At 31.5% G+C, this 20628-nt stretch overlaps 1 protein-coding gene across 1 annotated transcript in view; it reads right to left on the reverse strand.

The window, feature by feature from the left end:
- IPO11 (importin 11) overlaps positions 1 to 20628 on the reverse strand; it is a 201433-nt gene that overhangs the window by 152493 nt on the left and 28312 nt on the right. Inside the window, exons 6-7 of the mRNA XM_074282418.1 lie at positions 6989 to 7121; positions 4359 to 4417 (exon numbers count right to left, since the gene is read on the reverse strand). Of these exons, the coding sequence (XP_074138519.1) occupies positions 4359 to 4417; positions 6989 to 7121 (192 nt within the window). The remainder of the gene's footprint in view (positions 1 to 4358; positions 4418 to 6988; positions 7122 to 20628) is intronic.

Genomic DNA, 20628 nt, shown 5'->3' on the forward strand with positions numbered 1-20628 from the left:
GGAACTGAATCAGTGAATAGACAATGAGAGGAAAAGAGGAAGGCCAATAAAAATCAAATATTAAGATAATCTAGTGAACAATTTTACACAACTGGTGTGAACTTTGCTCCTGACTATAGTACAACTCAAAGTCATGTGCCTACTGTTCACCAAGGAAATCAGTGTTTCCAAATATGCCCTTCCTTTTTATTTCATTAAGCCATCTTCAAAGCAAAAAAATATTTAAAAGGGGTTTAAAAAACATGAGGAAAGAAAAATGATTTTCACACAATAATTATACATGAAAAACAAGTGTCCTATGAGGAAATGACATAAACATCTAATCTTGCTTTATCACATTACTAACAAAGGATCTAATAATACCCATTACAAAGAAGAATAAAGTAACCAGACTTAATCAACTAAAATCATGAAAATAAAGCTTTCTGAAATACATGAGGAAGTACTTATTTATAAACAGGGATCTAAAATAGACAATCACAATTGAATTTAGTATTCAGAAACTCAACAAATATGCATTAAACATCTCTTATGGGTTAAGCAATGAAATTTTAAAAAAATACAAAAACAAAATTCAAAAAAATTGACTATCAAAGAGTTTATAAATCTAATTTATAAAATGGAGAAATATATACAAATACAAATCAGAATAAGATTAAATTCATAGAAATTACTCAGTATAGCATCTGATTAGCAAATATTTGAGGACAATTAAACATCAGACAACACTGGAATTTGAGATGGACCCTGAAGGAAGATATAGGCAAAGATGTGAAAAGAATTTATTTCAGGGTAAAAGTGCATGAAGATGAAAGAAAGGAAGATGAAATAATGAAAAGAAATTAGTATGTTTTATTCAGATATAGATTTCATGAAGAAAAATGTTATAAATCAAGGTTGAAAGATAGACTAGGGCCAAGTTGTAAATGGTCCTGAATTGCATCATAATAGGAAGTCAATGAAAACTTTTGATAATAGATGAAAAGAGCTGGAAAGGTAGATATATAAGCACTGGTATCTTTTTATGAACATTTTCTTTGCAAATCTTAGCCTAGCAATTTCTATTTCACTGATATGAAATAAACTAAATTATATAACTGGATGTATGGTGGGTCCACTATTTGGTAATTATGTAAGAAAGGAAATGAGGCTAATCTGGCTTAACTTGTTCTTAATGAAGCCATCATTAATATTAACAACATTTCCCTATCTAAATGTTCACCAACAATCTCTTTAATGACCTGATCTAGAATTTTCCAGAGAACTGAAGTTAATGCAAGTAGAAATTTCCATTAATTGATGCAGAATGAAACAAAAAGAACCAAGAGAACAAAAGGCACATTAAACATAATAATATAAAGGAAAACACTTAAAAGCATAAGAATTTACATCAGTTAAAATTACCAATCTTGATCACAAAAGGTTCATAATGAAATATATAGCACTTAGGCTACTTTAATAGGAAAGAAACTTATTAATGCATAATTTAAAAAGTGAATAAACTCTACTCTATATCAAGAAGTGCTGGATTTGAGATGAAAAACAGACATATTCCATCAGACAATTCTCAGTGTATCAGTCTACTTTGATTGGACTTTTCTAAAATATTTGGGGATGAAGGAACACACACACACACACACACACAATATTTTATACTACATGTTTATAATATATAATTAATCCTAATTTTCAGCATTTCATATATTATTAAGGTTGTGTTGGTATAATATTTGTATCAATACATTAAATGACATTATTAACATTGATATATTACTTATTAATGTTGGTAATTATAATTAATTATTTACATGCATGCATACACACATATAGGTGACATTATTAACATTGATATATTACTTATTAATGTTGGTAATTATAATTAATTATTTACATGCATGCATACACACATATAGGTACGACCATGTCTAATAGCATATGTCTGTTTTATAACTCTAGCCCAGCACCTCTCTATGCAGATCAGAAAGGTAGATTCACTTTTGTTATGTAATTATTATATTATACAAACATTATATGTAGATATACACATATGTACATGTGTATTTAATCTACAAATCCATTCAAGCACATGATTATAATGGGGAGAAGCACTAATGAAATATTCATTTGAAAAGGAAAAAGGAAAAAAGGGGGGGAGAAAGGGGGAAAAAGGGGGGGAAAGGGGGAAAAAAGAAAAATACCCCCAAAATATTAATCTGAAAGCAAAAATGGGGGAGATTGGGAAGTTTCCAAACGAAAAATACTTTGTCTCTTTAGAATCCACTCTGTGTTGAGTCAAAAGCCAATTAAGAAAAGACAACATTTTTTAATCTCTGCAAATACACTAGAAGAAAAAGTCAACAAGAAAGGAAAGACATAGGCAGGCACAGACACAAAAATTAAAAAGATTATCAAAATGGAATGGTAGCACACTAAAAGCAGCTATATATGGTTTAAATACAAACAATTCCTGATTGACCATTTTAATCTTGGCAGAAATAATCTCTAACAAAAACTAATTTGAAAAAAGAGGGTTTTGAAAAGCAAATTTGTGTTGATTATATATTTTTCAAGGCAGGGGGAAAGGAGAGAGTTTTAATTCTGTTTAAAATGTTTTCATATTCTCTGAAATAATACAAAGGGATGGTAAGGGGCATCACCCCAGAGGCATGCTAGATAACAGAAAAATTAACTTGTCTTAGTGAAAAAACTCCAACTGGAAGGTAAGTGTAGAAGCTACTTCACAAAGCTGAATATTCTTTAAGTTACAAGAATAGCATGGCTTGTAAAAATACAGATCTAAGTTTTGTAAAGCAAAAACAATCACCCCATTTTAACTGATTTCTTTTTAGTAGTTCAACATATAATCCTTACAAATTATTAATACATTACAATTTGGTATACTGCTAAGCTATTTAAAATGAATACTGAATATATAGAAACAATTCTTTTATCTTGTATTATAACAGAATGATCTGCTCTACACACTTTTTGTTACATAAATGAATGTTCCAAACAAGACAACTGAAGCACCAAAAATTTTATGTGAATGATTTTTCATATACATTTGCCTGATTGAATCAAATTGAGTATAATTGAAAATACTCATGATAACTCAAAATAACCACAAATATCAAGTCTAGTTAAGGCAACACTCAGAGCAATGCATACAAATTATAAAAAGGTAAATTCAAATTTAATACCAGGAAAAATATAATCAGAGCTGAACTAAGAGTAGCAGCACATCGGCTGCATTAAGAGATAGTTAAGGCCCTCTACTGAGAGGTCTTCAAGCAGAAGACTGACAACAAATTATGTGCATAATCAAATATCTTCCTAAGCATTACTTTTGTGAAGGAGTTGGGCTAATGAGCCTTTAAGATCTCTTCCAACTCTACTGTTCTGTGCTTCTTTTCACTTCACTGTGTCATACTGGCGGGTCCTGAGGAGTGACTTCAGCACACTCAATTTCCTTCTATCTATGGAAGTTTTTTCTAGCTGTTGGTGGTTCTCCCTGAACCATCTGTTTGAGTCTCAATTCTCAGAATGTTTAGGAATAGCAAATGTATCATCTATATAGCCAACTCAATAATCTAGATAGAATTCCAAGAGAAATAACAAAACCAAGCTTAAGTGAATAATGAATTTTCACACATAATAAGGAACTGAGAACCTCTCAAACAAAAACATAAAAATAACTTTTCAGGGGGGAAAGATATGTTAATTTTATTAAATTATTTTTCTTATAAGTACTTTTGTTTACTCTCTAGGTTCATAGCAACATATATGGGTTACTTTAGTTATAACCAATGAACAGATAAATCTAGTAATTTAACAGGAGTTCCCACAAAAGTTAATTTAATCTTGTACAGACACATAACCAAGAGAAGGATACAGATGGTAAATATGCTCTTTAATTTTAGGCCAATTTTAACCAGTTCTTCAAAAGCTAAAAAAAAAATTGTGTTTGAACAAATAATCCCACTTAGATATGCATGACTTTTTTTTTCTTTCAAATACCATTTTTAAACTGTCAGACAGATGAGACGGCAAAGATATATCAGGTAACATTACAATAGCAACCAAATTCAAGGGGCTGCTACAGTAACAATTTCTGTGGTAACAACCAATCATAAGAAATGCTATAACAAGCCTGTTTTTTCTGTTCCAAATGGTATTTACTACATACAAAACATGCCCACAAAATAGCACACAACATTATACTATACTGTGGCATATATAGAAGAGTATAATTTTTAAATAAAAGATTATCTTAGAATTAAGAGATTATATTGAGACAGTCATAAAATCAACTAAAAAAACAAACATTTCCCAAAAGTCAGAGAATTGATGTAACTTACCATCACTTCCATATTCTTGTGAGGTTCCACAAATCCATGAACAGTTAGTTTACGAAGCACTGAAAAGTACAAGCAAGTTTTCATTCTAAGTACTATCAAAATAATTATGATTACAATAAATAATTACAATGATAAAAAAAAAAAGTATAGGATACCCTAGATATTTCATTATGCAAAAGATGAGGCAAATCAGGCACAAATAGGATAAATTAATTGGATAAGGTGACCCTTACTTAATAAAAGAGTCAGGTTAATAGTTCAGATCTTCTTACTAAGGCCAATCAGTCTATTATATTTCTTCTAAAAAAGAGATTACTCTAAATTTAGGTCCATTTTATTCTCATTAGTTTTGTGTTCATTCCATAAATACTTCAGAAAATAAAACTACTTATAGAGGACAAACTCAGGTTAATACAAGATCTAAAATCACCTCTGAGTACAAAACTCAGTAAATACAGTAATAATGTTTTTACAGGGACAAAATTATCCATAAACAAAAGTAGATAAGGCCCAAAGAACATCAAGATACATGCAATAATCCAAAGTAGTAGAGACAGGAATTAATGAAATTTCAAATGATTTGTACTGAAGTTAACAATATTTGTTACAGTATTCCCTTAAAATAGATCTGTGATAAAAGTGAACTGCCAAATACAAGACTTTAGGAGATAAGAGGAAAATCAATAAATAAAGTATATATGTGTCATTATGTTGTTACATGATAAATCATGAATAATTCCTTGATTTTCAAAAGGTTATCATGTAGTTATAATTAAAAACCCAGAGATCAATTTTTAATGGAAATGAAAGACTATGCTCATTAGATCAAAATGAATCCCCTCTAACTAAACTTTGACTGAGGCTAGAAAATTCAAAGAAAAAACAAAGAAAATCTCACTTCTTTTGTAAAGTAGAATTTATTGCAATTTAAACATTTGATTCTTAAATTCATTAAGATAACCAATGATAGATCCCATTATTAGTAAAGATAGTATTATATTCATTTTTAAAACAAGGTAATACTATATTTTGTGTTATCTTAAAGAAATATGCCACGTCTTAGGACAAGACAGAGAAACTCACATTTAAAATTCATCAATTATTAAATATGTATAGAAAAATTAAGATATGAAAGCATTTTAACATGATGTTCCTCTTTTAGAGATTAAACCAGATAATAAATAATTTTTCTAACACTATAAAAATGTAGAACTTATTCCTGTTTCAAAAGAGCAGCACGTATAATGTTAAAATTATCTACAAAATGGAAGCATCCAAAATCATAATTAAATGTCCTAAAACTTGGGCAAACAGTTTTCAAGCCAGTTAAACATCTCAAGAGAGACAGTACCAATCAAAGTTGGGCTGCCAAAGCATTATGAAAAAAGAGAAGCCCCCATGTGACAACTTCAAAACATTACTATTCTCATTTGCTCCACAAACAAAAGCGCTTGTATTGATCCTTATTTTTCCCTAGAAAAAAGATGTTCTAAATTGGTAACATCATTTTAAGAAAATGTTTCCCTTTCCCAATATTACTAAAAATTCAAACGTGACCCCAGAAAGGGAGCTAGCCATGAAAAATGTAAATGTATAAGAATCACAGGACATAGACACAGGGTGTGTGTGTGTGTGTGTGTGTGTGTGTGTGTGTGTGTGTGTGTGTGTGTGTGTGTGTGTGTGTGTGTGTGTGTGTGTGGTGTGTGTGTGTGTAATTAATATTTTTAAGAAACTGAAAAACTTTCTCAGATACCGATATAGTAGCTAATATGTGCAAATACCTAAAACTAATTCTAAATAAAATAACTAGGAGAAGGATAATTAAGAACAAAGATAGGAACAAATTCAAAGAATAAAAGTAGGAGAAAAAGGTATATACTAATAGAAAATAGGAAACACATTTAAAGACCTTGAATATACAAATGAGAATCCATAAATAGGAGACATTAGAAAGGAGTATACTCCTCAAAGCAGGAGTATAAGAAAGCAAGCCAATTTGCAGACTACAATATCTGAAACCAAAGAGAGCTAGACCTGGAATTCAAAAGAGGAACAGCCCTACTTTTTCAGAGGATTATATGCCAAAAGAATAAAAACTCAAAACAGGCCTGAGGTTAGCTGCCAAATAAAAAGATTTTGAGGGAAGAAAAAAAGACTAAAGTCCAGAAGCTTTCAGAAAGTGACTATTAATATAAAAACAAGGAAAAAATATGTATATATAAAAATAAAAAATCCCAACAATTCTTTAAAAAAAAAAAGTTACTCCAAAGTAACAAAAAGACCAGTTATTATATAATCAGCTTGTATTATTACAGCTTTAAGACACTAGTCTTTCTTCTGGTTTTAGAAAATCACTTTTACATTCAAGGTCTTTAAATGAGGTCTGTTTTCTGTTAATATGTGTACTTTTCTGTTAATATGTACTTTTTTCCTGTTTTATTCTTCCTATTCTTCCTGTCCTTGTTCTTGACTATTTCTTCTAGTATTTTACTTAGAATTAGTTTTTAGATATTCACATATATTAGTTTTATATCTTTGCCAAAGAGATACTTCCATTCTGTTTCAGAGACACATCTGAAGAGTGTGCTATTTTAAAATAAATACTATATATAAATAATGTTTAACTGTACCTTTCAATGATAGTAGTGTTCTTTCCAATGAATTTAAAATAGCAGCTTCATCTCCAGTAGAAATATGTTGCAGGAATGTATCCATATGATGATTCCACAGGGAACAGGCAAAACTATAAATTCCAGATGCTAACTACAAAGAAACAAATTTATTCACAATTCATTAGAAATTTCATTAGGTCACTAACAGAGATTTACAAAATATTTGGCTTTTTAATTCCAAAAACCTGAGAATACACTTTTAGTGAGACTATATGAGCAATATTCATGTATCATCCATGGAATTAAAGTTGTTATGATCAGTTAAAATATTATAATCTACTACAATTAAACTATCTTCTTATAATTCCAGTGTCCTTACAACACCAGTATACCTGCCTGGTAGATAGACTTAAAGTCTATCTAGCATAAAGCATACTGCTGTACTAATTAACTTCCTAATGTGCTCAAGTACCTCTAGAAGCTCTTCTCTCAACTCCTGACTTAACAGGCACTTAATGCTCAACAAAATTTATCTTTCAGAAATGTGTTCCCTTTGTTATATGTCTCTAGCTGTTTCCTCTTGTTCTCACATTGCCTCTTCATCATCCTCTCTCTGATGCTGCTACAAAGCTCTGCTCCCAGAAAACTACTCAACTCTTGGTGTAACTAATTCTTTCAGAGCCCTACAGCATTTTCGTGATGACCCCATGTTTCAATCTCAGCCTTAAAGAATTCTTTATCCTTCTTGGGAAGGGAAAAGGGAAGAGAGGAAGTTAGAAAAAGTTGGAACTCAAAATATTATAAAAATAAATGTTGAAAACTATCTTTACATATAATTGGAAAAAATAAAATACTATTAAGTGCCAAGAAAAAGAATGAAAATATTCTCTATGAAAGCTGGGAAACACTTTCAAAAATATACACAGGAGATGGGGAAGATGAATAGGATCAAATTTAGAATACATACATATATATATATATATATATATATATAATGTATAATGTATAATGTAGAGAAAATGTGTGGCAAAGGAGTAACTTAAAAACTTTGGCACTCCTAAGTCCTGATATAGTTTTTACATCATAAGCTTCTGTTAGGCTCTGAAAGTCCATATCTTTTTAGCATCAATAACAGGAACATAAACTTATAATGTATATTGCAAAAGTTTCCATTTACAATGCCTTTTCCAGAAAAGCAATCTACTTTTGAGTCCCAAAACTTATGTGTATTTATGAGAAATATACAAATATAGAACAATTCAAAGTAAGTCCTCAAAGTCCAAAGTACTTACAAGAAATATATAAATACAGAACTATTCAAAGTCCTCAAAGTTCAAAGTCTAATTAAAGTAAGCCTGCAATGGTACTCATTATATGAATCAATAAAGAATTACTATACATCTGTCAGTAATCCAAAATATAAAAATAAACCTTTAATAAATAAATCTTACTATTTGAAAAGTCAAGATAAAGGGAAATTTATTCACCGAACATTAATGTTCTTAAAAAATCTGAGAATTGATTGAATTTCAAAATCAGAACTTGGATCTCTAAGTCATCTCATTTTGGACTACACAGCTTTAAGCACATGGGTCAAGAGAGGAAATACTGTATTCAAATTCTCATAAGACTCATGATTTAATGAAGAACTTGGAACAAATAACTTTAAACCGACAAAACTGCCTTTCACTTCTTTTAGAGAAATTCTCTTTCTACACCAGAATTTTACTAGGTCCAATATTTGTCAAAATACAAATTGTCAGCTTAGAAATCTTCTTTGGAGGTATTTTGACAGATATTCATGGGGTGGAAATGAGTTATTTAACACTTCAGTTTTTAAAAGTGAAAGAACAAATATCTGTCTGCCCAGGTTGCATGTACCTTCGGATTCTAATGTTTATTGTGCAACAAGAAAATGATATTCACACACATGTATTGTACCTAGACTATATTGTAACACATGTAAAATGTATGGGATTGCCTGTCATCGGGGGGAGGGAATAGAGGGAGGGGGGGATAATTTGGAAAAATGAATACAAGGGATAATATTATAAAAAATATATATATAATAAAAAAAAAGTGAAAGAACAAATGAATAATACACATTTCACTCGATTTCAATGTAAACTGCTTACAAAAATCATGCAGAGGATTCTGTAATATTTTAATGTTAGAAGACTTCCATTTTAAGAAGTTTCATTGTAAGAAAGCTTTTCTGATTCCTAACTAATAAATTTACAAATTATTTAAATGAAAAGTGTTATGTAGCAGGTACTTTTATAAGTCTTTTTCTACTTAAGATACGGTTATATCATTTGCCTATAATACCTGTAGAAGATGTTTTTATTATAATTTGATATACTTTTCACAATGTTTTTATAGTAGCTGCTGGATTTCTCATTGTTTGGATGTGGGTGTTAAGTAGGATTTTTGAATAATAGTTTTGTGCACATAGGTGCTTAAACATATTTGGATGTAGGATTTGATGAATTTTTACTAGGTAGTGAAGGGCAAAAATAACAATCCTAGTCAAAAAGTGAGGGATGGAGGGAGGAAGGAAGGAAAGGAAGAAGGAAGAAAAAAAAAGTGATCTTCCTACCTTACCTATGCTTTAGGTTCATGCAGGGGCTATTCATCCCCACTATTAATCAAAACAGGAGATTTGACCTGCTCAAATTCCTATTTCCTAAGTTGGTTCAGCCTTCTTAGACAAACAATGTGGTGACCCCCTACTCCCTATGGCTCAAAGTTTTAAGGTTTAGTGTGGATAACACTAGCATAGCCCACTGCAAATGAGAACTCCCTAGCTCAAGAGATGTACCAGTTAAAGTTAAATGCTTGTGCCACAATCTCCAGAGTCCATGTAATTTGAAAGAAGGCTCTGAAGTAGCTATAGAGGAATTATGGAATACTCTGAATTGCTTGTAAAGAAGCACAAGAAACTCACTAATATATATTATTTAAAATACTCCTTAGTAAAATAATTTTAAGAAAAGACATGACATAGAAGGAAACTAGACTCAAGTACATCAAGAGATTTGGATACTACTCCTGGCCTCATCATTAATCAGCTTAATGAACTGATGAACTTACTTTATTGATGAGGAAAAACAATTATTCTAATTATATTCAAGATTAAGTGAATCTTTAATTCCTTTTTTTCTTTATTAAAGCTTTTTATTTTTCAAAACATATTCATGTATAATTCTTCAACATTAACTCTTGCAAAATCTTGTATTCCAATCCTTCCCCCTTTTCCATCCCTTTCCTTAGACGGCAAGTAGTCCAATATATGTTAAGCATGGTAGAAATATGTTAAATCCAATATATGCATTCATATTTATATAATTATCTTGCTGTACAAGAAAAATCAAATCAAACCAGGAAAAAATGAGAAAGAAAATAAAATGCAAGCAAACAACAACAAAAAGAATGAACAAGTTATGTGGTAAACCACACTGAGTTCCCACAATCCTCTCTCTGGGTGTAGATGTCTCTCTTCATCACAAGATCACTGGAACTAACTTCAATCACCTCACTGATGAAAAGAGTGAAGTCCATCAGAATGGGATCATCATATAATCTTGCTGCCATGTACAATGATTTCCTGATTCTGCTCATTTCACTTAGCCTAAGTTCATGTAAGTCTCTCCAGGCCTCTCTAAAATCATCCTGATCACTTCTTATAGAACAATAATATTCCATTACATTCAGATACCAGAATTTATTCTCCAATTGATGGGCATCCACTCAGTTTCCAGTTTCTAGCCACTACAAAGAGGGCTGCCACAAACATTTTTGCACATGTAGGTCCCTTTCCCCTCTTTAAGATCTCTCTGGGATATAAGTAGAAACACTGCTGGATCAAAGGATATATGCACAATTTGATACTCCGGGAATAGTTTCAAACTGGTCTCCAGAATGGTTGGATTTGTTCACAATTCCACCAACACTGTATTAGTGTCCCAATTTTTCCACAATCCCTCCAACATTCATCATTATTTTTTCCTGTCATCTTAGCTTATCTGAAAGGCATGTAGTGGCATCTCAGAGATGGTTTAATTTGCATTTTTCTGATCAATAATGCTTTAGAGCACCTTTTCATATGACTAAAAATGGTTGAAATATCTTCTTCTGAAAATTGTTCATATCCTTGACCATTTATCAATTGGAGAATGGCTTGAATTCTTATTAATTTGAGTCAAATACATATTTTAGAAATGAGGCCTGGGGGCAGCTAGGTAGTGCAGTGGATAGAGCACCAGCCCTGAATTCAGGAGGACCTGAGTTCAAATCCGGTCTCAGACACTTAACACTTCCTAGCTGTGTAACCCTGGGCAAGTCACTTAACCCCAGCCTCAAAAAAAAAAAAAAAAAAAAAAAAAAAAAAAAAAAAAAAAAACACAGAAAAAGAAAGAAATGAGGCCTTTATCAGAACCCTTAAGTGTAAAAATGTTTTCCCAATGTATTGCTTCCCTTCTAATCTTGTCTGCAATAATTTTTGTTTATATAAAAACTTTTTAACTTAATATAATCAAAATTGTCTATTTTGTGATCAATAATGATCTCCAGTTCTTTTGTGGTCACAAATTCCTTCCTCCTACATAGATCTGAGAGGTAAACTATCCTATGTTATTTTAATTTGTTTATAGTATCATTCTTTATGTCTAGATCATAAACCTATTTCGACCTTATCTTGGTATAAAGGGTTAGGTGTGAGTCAATGCCTACTTTCTGCAATATTAGTTTCCAATTTTCCCAGCAGTTTTTGTCAAATAGTGAATTCTTATCCCCAAAGCAGGGGATAAGTTTGTCAAACACTAGATTACTATAGTCATTGATTATTTTGTCCCGTGAACCTAACCTATTCCATAGATCAACTACTCTATTTCTTAGCCAGTCCCAAATGGTGAATCTTTAAATTCCACAAGAAAACTAAGGAAACAAGCATTTAAACACCAAGCACTGTACTAAGCACTTAGCAAATATTAACTCATTTGATCTTTCAAAGAATATCAGGAGGTAGATACCCTTTTTAGTTGAGGAAATTGAGGAAGATAGAAGTTAAATAATTTGCTCCAAGTCACAAAGCTATTAACTGTCCAAGGTCACATTTAAATTCAGATCTTCCTGACACCAGGCTCAGGACTCTATCCATTGACCTTGTAAGCATCTTTGACAGGGCAAAGGGGAAGCCAAAACTATTATTTAATTGTCCTGATATGATAAAACAAGAGTTCTCCTTATAGAAGCCTTTAATGAAAAGAAATTTATTGAAAAAGGCTCAAATTCATTCTCTCATACTTTGTGTAGTGTTTATTTAAAATAAAAATTATTTTCAGTTAATAGGAAGGGACAATTGTATTTATAATTGTATCCAATAAATTTTTTTCTTAAAAAAAATTGGCAAATTCTCATCTATTTTTGTTAATAAAGCATGTACATATATCACAATACTGTTTTGCAGTTGAGAATTAGATATTCAAGAGATTTGAATTCACAAAGAAATCAAAAATGTTATCTTCTTTCAGTAGCATACATCCATCAATTCTGACTACAAAAAAAGATGTATTTGAGTTTAGATGATGAATATCATCATTCTAAGGCAAAAAATATTTTGATTAACCATATAAAAGAAACAAAGGTCTGATAATGCTCAAGAGTAGGATTACCTGGCTTTTTTGTATTTTGGGGGGGAATTAGTTGTCCATTTTTAGAAAAAGGTAATATAAAATTTTTCAGATTAAAAATAATCTAGAATTAATGTGATATTTTAAAACTAAAACTGAAATCTTATTTTTAAAAAAGACCCAAATATTTAATCTGTTTTATAATGGACTGCCTTTCAAGTTTCTGATAAAAGAATTTAAAAAACAAAAATTAACACTTTCTCAAGTTTCCTTCTTCAAAAATTAGATGAATCTGTGATCTCACTTGTGGTACAGATCTCTCCTGGATGTGTATCATAACCCACCCACACATTCTTATCCTATACCAGACTTAGTCATACCTTTCTATAATTCTTAAACAGTGCAATGAAATTTTGCCCTTTTAATTCTCCTAATATTTCATAGTAATGCTCTCAAGCTGTCTAACTATTATCCTACAGTCTAGCTATATCATTTGCCCATCTCTTTACTTAGCATTTAATAGCATAAATTATGCTATTTTACATATGTCATCAGCTCTGGCAATATGCTGAAACATCCCTACACTCCCTTGCCCAATGCATCTTTTGCCACAGATATTTTGGGTTATGAGCAACTTGAATTCTTTTGAGATTCCAGTACTCCAATAGATATATAGCATCAACAAGCGAATGATAACATATATCAGAGGAAAGATATTTTTCAACAAAAAATATGCAAAAAAAACTGTCTAAGGTTTAAAACTGCCAAAAAATTAAATGGACTGCCTTATTAGGTAGTAAGTTCTCCACAATTTAAAGATCTAAAGTTGGTACTATTTCTAAAGTTCTATGACTATATTCGTTGTACAAACATACAATACAATAGAGATTCTGGATATTTAATTACTTATTTAAAAATTATAAACTTCGTAGCTATAAGAATAATATCTAATGACCAAATCAAACCCTGGCAATAATGGGAACTACTAAAGGAATTAACTTCTCCCAACCAAAGTTACTTACTTTCCATAGTGTTTAATAAATGTTACTGATTAACATGTATGGGTCTACTTGCCATCTAGGGGAGGAGATGGAGGGAAGGAGGAGAAAAGTTGGAACAGAAGGTTTTGCAAGGGTCAATGCTGAAAAATTACCCATGCATAGATCATGTAAATAAAAAGCGATAATACATAAATAAAAAATAAATGCTTACTGACTGATAAATGATTATAAATTATTGCTGATTGATATAGGGAAATTCTTCCTAAAAATTTTACAGGATATTGCTTCAATAATTTCCAGTCACTTGAAATTACTAAGGAAAAAAAAAAAATCACTTTTGTGAATTTCCAAGATTCCTTAAATGACTCTCCAAAGTATTGAGTTGTTTCTAAATGCTAGGGGCATAGACTAAGAAGAGGTTTTAGCAACTCTCAAACATTCAAATGGGGGAGGAGAGTGATCTTAATCTAATTGAATAATATTCTTCTCTACTGCACTCACCCATGCTTTCCCATCCTGCATGACTCTTTAGTATTCCCCTTAAGTTCTCCTTAATGTGCTAGTGCCTTTCCTTCTGCTCTTATCATCTAGAGGATACCAAGAGAATACAGAAACTATTCGCAAGTAATCCCTCACTCTAGCTAAATGGTAAGGCATTAACTACCAAGTAAATCTCACTCAACACTGATCCCTCAAAAGTTTTCCAAAATCTACCCCAACTCCTCTAATCAGTCAAACTGGTCAGTTTAGCCTCCCTCAAAATATGCCTTATACTTCTCCACATATCAACATACCTCTTGTTTACCCTGATTCTCCCATATAAATAATATCCTCTCACTTCTTTTGTTTCCTATATATACAATCCACTGTAATAGGTCTAACTCAAATCATTTATTCACCCTAACTAGGTATGTTCTCTCTCCTCTGAACTGTTATAGAACTTAACTGTTCTATAACCATTAATGTTAATATATACCATTCACTTGATCCTTCATTAAATCAGTTAACTAGTATTTACCAGTAATTTTTCAACTCTAGTAAAAAATATTCTTTTGGTAATTACTTTAATTGCTTTTTCATGTGTAATGTTTCTGAAACAAGTAAAAACAGATAAGTCTTCAAGGTCCTCATCAATTTTGAAGTCCTATTTACTTTTATCACAACTGTATCAAGGGGGCCTTGAGGCTAATTCTTCCTATACTTTTAAAAAGTTGTCTTCCTTAGAACTTTACCTTGCACATAGTAGGCATTAATAAATATTAGTAGATGAGCTTTTGGGTACAGTTAATTTTCAGAGATTAATTGCTTACATGTTTATAATTTTCTTAAGATACAAATTATTGTTCTAAATATCCATGTAACTCTAAAATGAACTTCAACAACAATCATAAACATTCTTATTACAAAGCTCCTACATATAACAAATACTAGGTATAACAACAGCAATTAGTTCATTAATTCTTGAAAGAATTTTAGTCTTAATTATACTCATATGTCCCCAAAATAAAGGGACTCATCATCTTTTACTTCCAGACTTCTTACAAAAGGAATCTTCTGTTCCCATTTGTGAGACATACTTTGAAAGGCATCTATAACAAAATCCAAAGATCTTTTCTCAGTACTGTTAAGAATAGCTAACATTTAGATAACACTTTAAGGTTTGCAAAGCACTTTGCATGTTGACTTATTAGATCCTTAAAACAACCCTTTTAGATTGGTGCTATTATCCCCTAAGTCTTCATTGCAGGTACTTCTCCATCTCCTTCAATAGCTGCTCTTCTTCCCATATAATAAACAAGAGAATGATCAATGCCTTCAGCTATTTACTTTTTCTGTCCTTGACAAATGACTTCATCCACTTTCAAAGCTTCACTATCCACTTCTTTGCTTATGACTTCCAAACAACTTTTCTTTTATCTCTAATTCCAGATTTCAAATCAGGAATGAGACAGGTTTTCATACATCTAATTCATCCTAAACTATGTCCAGATTAATCTGTCCTAAAGTACCTCTCCCTGCTCCCTTACTGAAATGGCACCGTCATTTAAACTCAGCCAAGCTTTGGCTTCAGTCTATTTTTTGTTTATTTTGCTTTAAATACCAAGGAACTTTCTATTGGACTACCCACTGCAAGTAAATTAGATAATTTATTCTTTCTTGGACATCTATTACATTTTCCAACCTCCAAAATTCCACTCATGCAACTCCTTTCTTCCTGTGGATTTATAGTTACAAGACCCTGATTCAAATTTTAGCCTTGCTGCCTGCTATCTATATAAGCTTAGGCAAGGTATTTAACCTGTTGGGAAGTGTTTCCTCATTTATAAAATGAGAAGTTTCAAAACTATGATTCTGTGATCTGTAGTAGTAGGACCACTGCCCACCTGAAACTTGTTTTTGAAATTTGTCTTCCCTGAGTAAGGAACTATGCTCAAAGAGCTATACTGTGCATACCCTTTGATACAGCAGTGCTACTACTAGGTCTGTATTCCAAGAAAATCATAAAGGACCCATATGTGCAAAAATATTTATATCAGCTCTTTTTGTGGTGGCAAGGAAATGGAAAATGGGTAGTTGGGGAATGGCTAGTTATAGTACATGAAAGTAATGAAATATTTTTGTTCTATTTTTAAAAAACTGACTTTAGAAAGACCTGAAAAGATTTACACTTACTTATGCTAAGCAAAGCAAGTAGAACCAAGAATACAGTGTACACAGTAACAGCAAGATTATGCAGTGATAAACTAATTATTCTTGGTTATTCTCAGGAGTTCAGTGATCCAAAGCAATCCCAATAAACTCTGGATAGAAAATACAAAGAGAGAGAACTTATAAAGAATAAATTAGCATATGTCATGTTCACTTTTTCTTGTTTTTTTTTCTCTCATGGCTTTTTATCCTTTTGTTCTGATTTTTCTTTCCCAACATGATTCATAAAGAAATATGTATTTAAAAATTTAATGTATATGTATAACCAGAAAAAAGAAAATTAAAAAAAAAAATTTTAATCATATAAATAGAAATTTGTTTCCCCTAACAAGAATCTGAATAATTTCAATATGAGGGGAAGGAGGAATAGGTTAATTAAAATTTGTTGGGAGAATTACTAGTTTCAAGTATGTAATTTATTATATAGCAAGTAGCACAACATAAGCATAGCATGGTGGTGAAAAGACTATTTGTATAGGAATCCAAGCTCCATCAATTACTACTTCTATGATTTTAGACAGTCACTTAAATCTCTACAGTCTTCAGTATCTTCATCTGTAAAATGAAGAATCTTGACTAGATGATCTCTAAGGCCCTTTTAAATATATAAAAAAGTTGTCTATCTTGACAAATCTTTTAATACACAAACGTTGCAATTTCCCACCTGGCTAGTTACTATGTACACAGACTGGAATCCACTAGGCTGTCAAGCTTGCTGATTTCAGCTGGTCCGCTATACCTAATTTGATGGAATAGTCCACAACATTACTACAGCTGAACTTGAGGCTTCCCATTTGGCCGATTCCAGATCAAAAGCATTTTTTCCTAGATCTTAGGCTTCTATTCCCTATAATTTGTTACTTCCACAGGTTCCCATTTGCATTTTAGGTTAATAAACCAAAGAAAACCAGTATACTTACAAGTCTATTTCTCTAAGTCTCTATGTCTCACCTACTTTCTGATTTAAGAGAACTCATTAATCTCATAGTAAAGAGATAAAGGAAGCCCTAAAATGAAGCTTAAATGGACTTCTCCAGACTCCAAAAGAAATCTGCAATAAATAATCCCATTTATCAAATAGTTTTATGATTTCTAGAAGTTCCATGTTGTTGAACAAAAGGAATTTTCTAGAAGTTTCTACAAGATATATGTTGTTAAGCAAAAGCAAGCTTGTAAGGTAGAAACACTAGACCCAGTCATTCTTTAAACTGCTCTCTCCTAATCAAGAATAACCACTGTCCAATATCTCCTAAGCAATGGACTGTGGAACGCAGGGCCCATTCAACAGACTATTTCCCTCTAAAGACCGCTTAAGTTTCAAATTTCCATTAGCAAACTAAATTTTATAAAGATGTAACTTTGAAAACTTCAAGGGAGCCTCAGCTATTAATAAAAGAGACTAAAATCAGGAAAATACAGATGGCATGAACAATTAACAAACATAAAATAAATAGGCAGAAAATTATTCCTTAAAAACAACTTTCATTAGTTTTGAGTAATAACTAATAAACAAATGACTAATAAAAAACAGATTGAAGAAAATATGCCAAGCATATTTGGAAAGCCAAACACTTGTTGCAAGGTACAATAGGATAAACAAGCCGCAATATGGAAAAATAAAAAGAACCTTGAACACTCTTTTGGATTGTTTTTATGAACTTAGGAAAAATATATTTTATCAGTTTTCATGGAATTTTGCTTTAATGTGGGAAATTTATCAATAATTTTTAGAAGAAAAAAAGGAACACAATTGGAATTGAGGCAGTGTATCATCACATTAGTTCTTTCTAATAAAAAGTAAAAGAACTAAGTTCAAATCCCATCTCTGAAGTTTACTATCTAAGTCATTTTCAATAAATCATTTAACTTTTTTAAGGTTTATTTTCCTCTTCTGTAAAATGAGAGGGGCTGGTATGATGGTCTCTAAGGTTCTTCCAGTTTTAAGTCTATAAAAGATGTGGTTGGAAGTTTCTGCTTCCTATGCTTACCAGCAATGTCCTAATCTCTGACCCTTAGTTCCCTCATCATTAAAATGGGAAGGCAATCTACCTTGTGGATGCTCTGAGGAAGATGTTTTGAAAATCTACTGGCAGTACATAAGTCTAAATTATTATTCCATTATTTGGTATAAAATGGTAGAAATTCCAGAAGCCAAATACATTGTTGAGTTTTTATTTTTGCTTATGCATGGGATTATTGAAATTATAATCCTCAAATATCTGACACCAGGAAAGTAAAATTGTGTTGATATGAACGAATCTTTCATTGTAACAAGGCAAAGCAGCTATTAAATGAGAAGACATATTTCATTTGGAGGTTTTACGAATTACTATAATTTTTAAAATAACTTGGAGGTAGCAAAGTATAATAATATACATTTAGAATGAGAAGACTTAGGTTTTAACCTAGATCTGTGACTCACTACCTTGGGCAAGTCACTGCACCTTTAAGCTAGTCATCTGAAAATGAATGGGCTGCAATCTAAACTGAATGACAAAAATTCTTTATAATTTATAATTTATAATCAAGACTGGCCCCAAAGAAGGACTATGAGAAGATGCTTCCTCAACAACCTTGCAGAGATCAGAATACCATCTTTAATGTCAGATCTTTCCCATGTACTGATATAATATACCAAATTTCCTTTTCCCTTTTTTCTGAAAGAATTATTATAAAAGCTGCAACTTTGCAATGGAGAAGTAATAGGATAGGGAGGACATTTAATCAACCTGATAACAAAAGATATCAATAAAATTCTATTTTTTAAAATGAATGGCTAGACTAAATCACACTCTGTAGCTCAAAATCTATGTACCTAGGACCCACTTCTTTTGTCTTGATAAAGAGGTAGGGACAACATATGAAGTGGACTGCAACTATTAGTTTTAGTTGATCTGGCTTAACTGCTGTTCCTTACTGAAACTGAAGGCTAATTACAGGGGTGGAGGGTGAAGGGAGGGAGGTATACTGGGAAATGGACTGTGATATTTACAGTCATAAATAAAAACAAATTTGAAAAAAAAAAATAAGTAACGCTCAAAGAGATAATAAAAAAAAAATCTGAATGTTTACAAAATGTTTATAAAAAAGTAAATTCCATGACAATGTTCCAAATATTACAAGTACAAAAAAACTTAACAGTTTTCCTAGAATAATACATTCAAGTTCCTCAAACAAGTAAAATGTTCAAATCTATCCTCAGACGATTATTAACTGTGACCCTGGACAAATGACAATTTCTCTCTGCCTCAGTTTTCTCATGTATAAAATGAGAATAAAACAAGGTTGCTGTTAAGGGTTAAATAAAATATTTCCAAAGTGCTTTAAAACCTTAAATCGCTATAGAAAAGCTAGCTATTACTAGAAAAGCAATGTTTTGTTCTGAAAAAGATACTAAAACAGAAGTTAGGAGATTAAGGTTATGGGTAAAGCTCTGCCCTTAACTGACTGTGTTGTTTTTGAGCAATTCACATGGTGTTCTATGAGTTTTCTCACCTGCAAAGTGAATAGTCAAGACTAGAGGTCCTCAAACTGAGGCCCACTGAGGATGTTTATGCGGCCTGCTGGGTTATGGCAAAATCAGACCCGAAGTGATTCGACATAAACTTGTGTTAGCAACACACATTTCCAGAACTGGCTGAGGCATAGGAATTTGTTCATAGTTTTTGTTTTTACAGTCTGAGGGACAGTGAACTGTCCCCTATTTAAAAAGTTTGAGGACTATTGGTCAAGACAATTTGAGGTTCCTATTATTTTTTGGAATTTTGTGATTCTATTTAAAGAAGTGATTTATGAAGGTGGAACAACAAAATTCTCAAGTATTAAGTTAATTTTCTGGAAAAATTATTGATTTATACATAAAACATTCTTAAATTATTATGTTTGTTTATCATGTTGAACAGCTAGAAGACAGCTTAGATATCAAGTATAACACTACTTCAAAAAAAGAGATTCAGAAACTTCATTCAGACAGGGGCAGAATTATGAGTACAAAGGCAGACCTCTGATTCCTAATACATTTTCATTTTCATTCTACCATATTGCCAATTATTCTCTGACACACAAAACAGTGGCTTTTATTAATATAATACTGATCCTATTTAAACTCTCAGTTAATTCTGCTGCTTTCCAAAAAATGAACTTAATATATTAATATAATGAAAATCACAAAGACAATTTATGAGAGGAAATATAATATGAAGAATCTGTAACCTAAAGGAACCAAGAGGCCTTAGTTCAAATCCTGACAACAATACTAACTAAACTTTGTGACCAAGCATAATTCACTTAGTCTTTCTCAGTCTGATTTTCTCCTAAA

The sequence above is a fragment of the Sminthopsis crassicaudata genome, chromosome 1 (genome assembly GCF_048593235.1).
Source record: "Sminthopsis crassicaudata isolate SCR6 chromosome 1, ASM4859323v1, whole genome shotgun sequence".
Taxonomy (NCBI): Eukaryota; Metazoa; Chordata; class Mammalia; order Dasyuromorphia; family Dasyuridae; genus Sminthopsis; species Sminthopsis crassicaudata.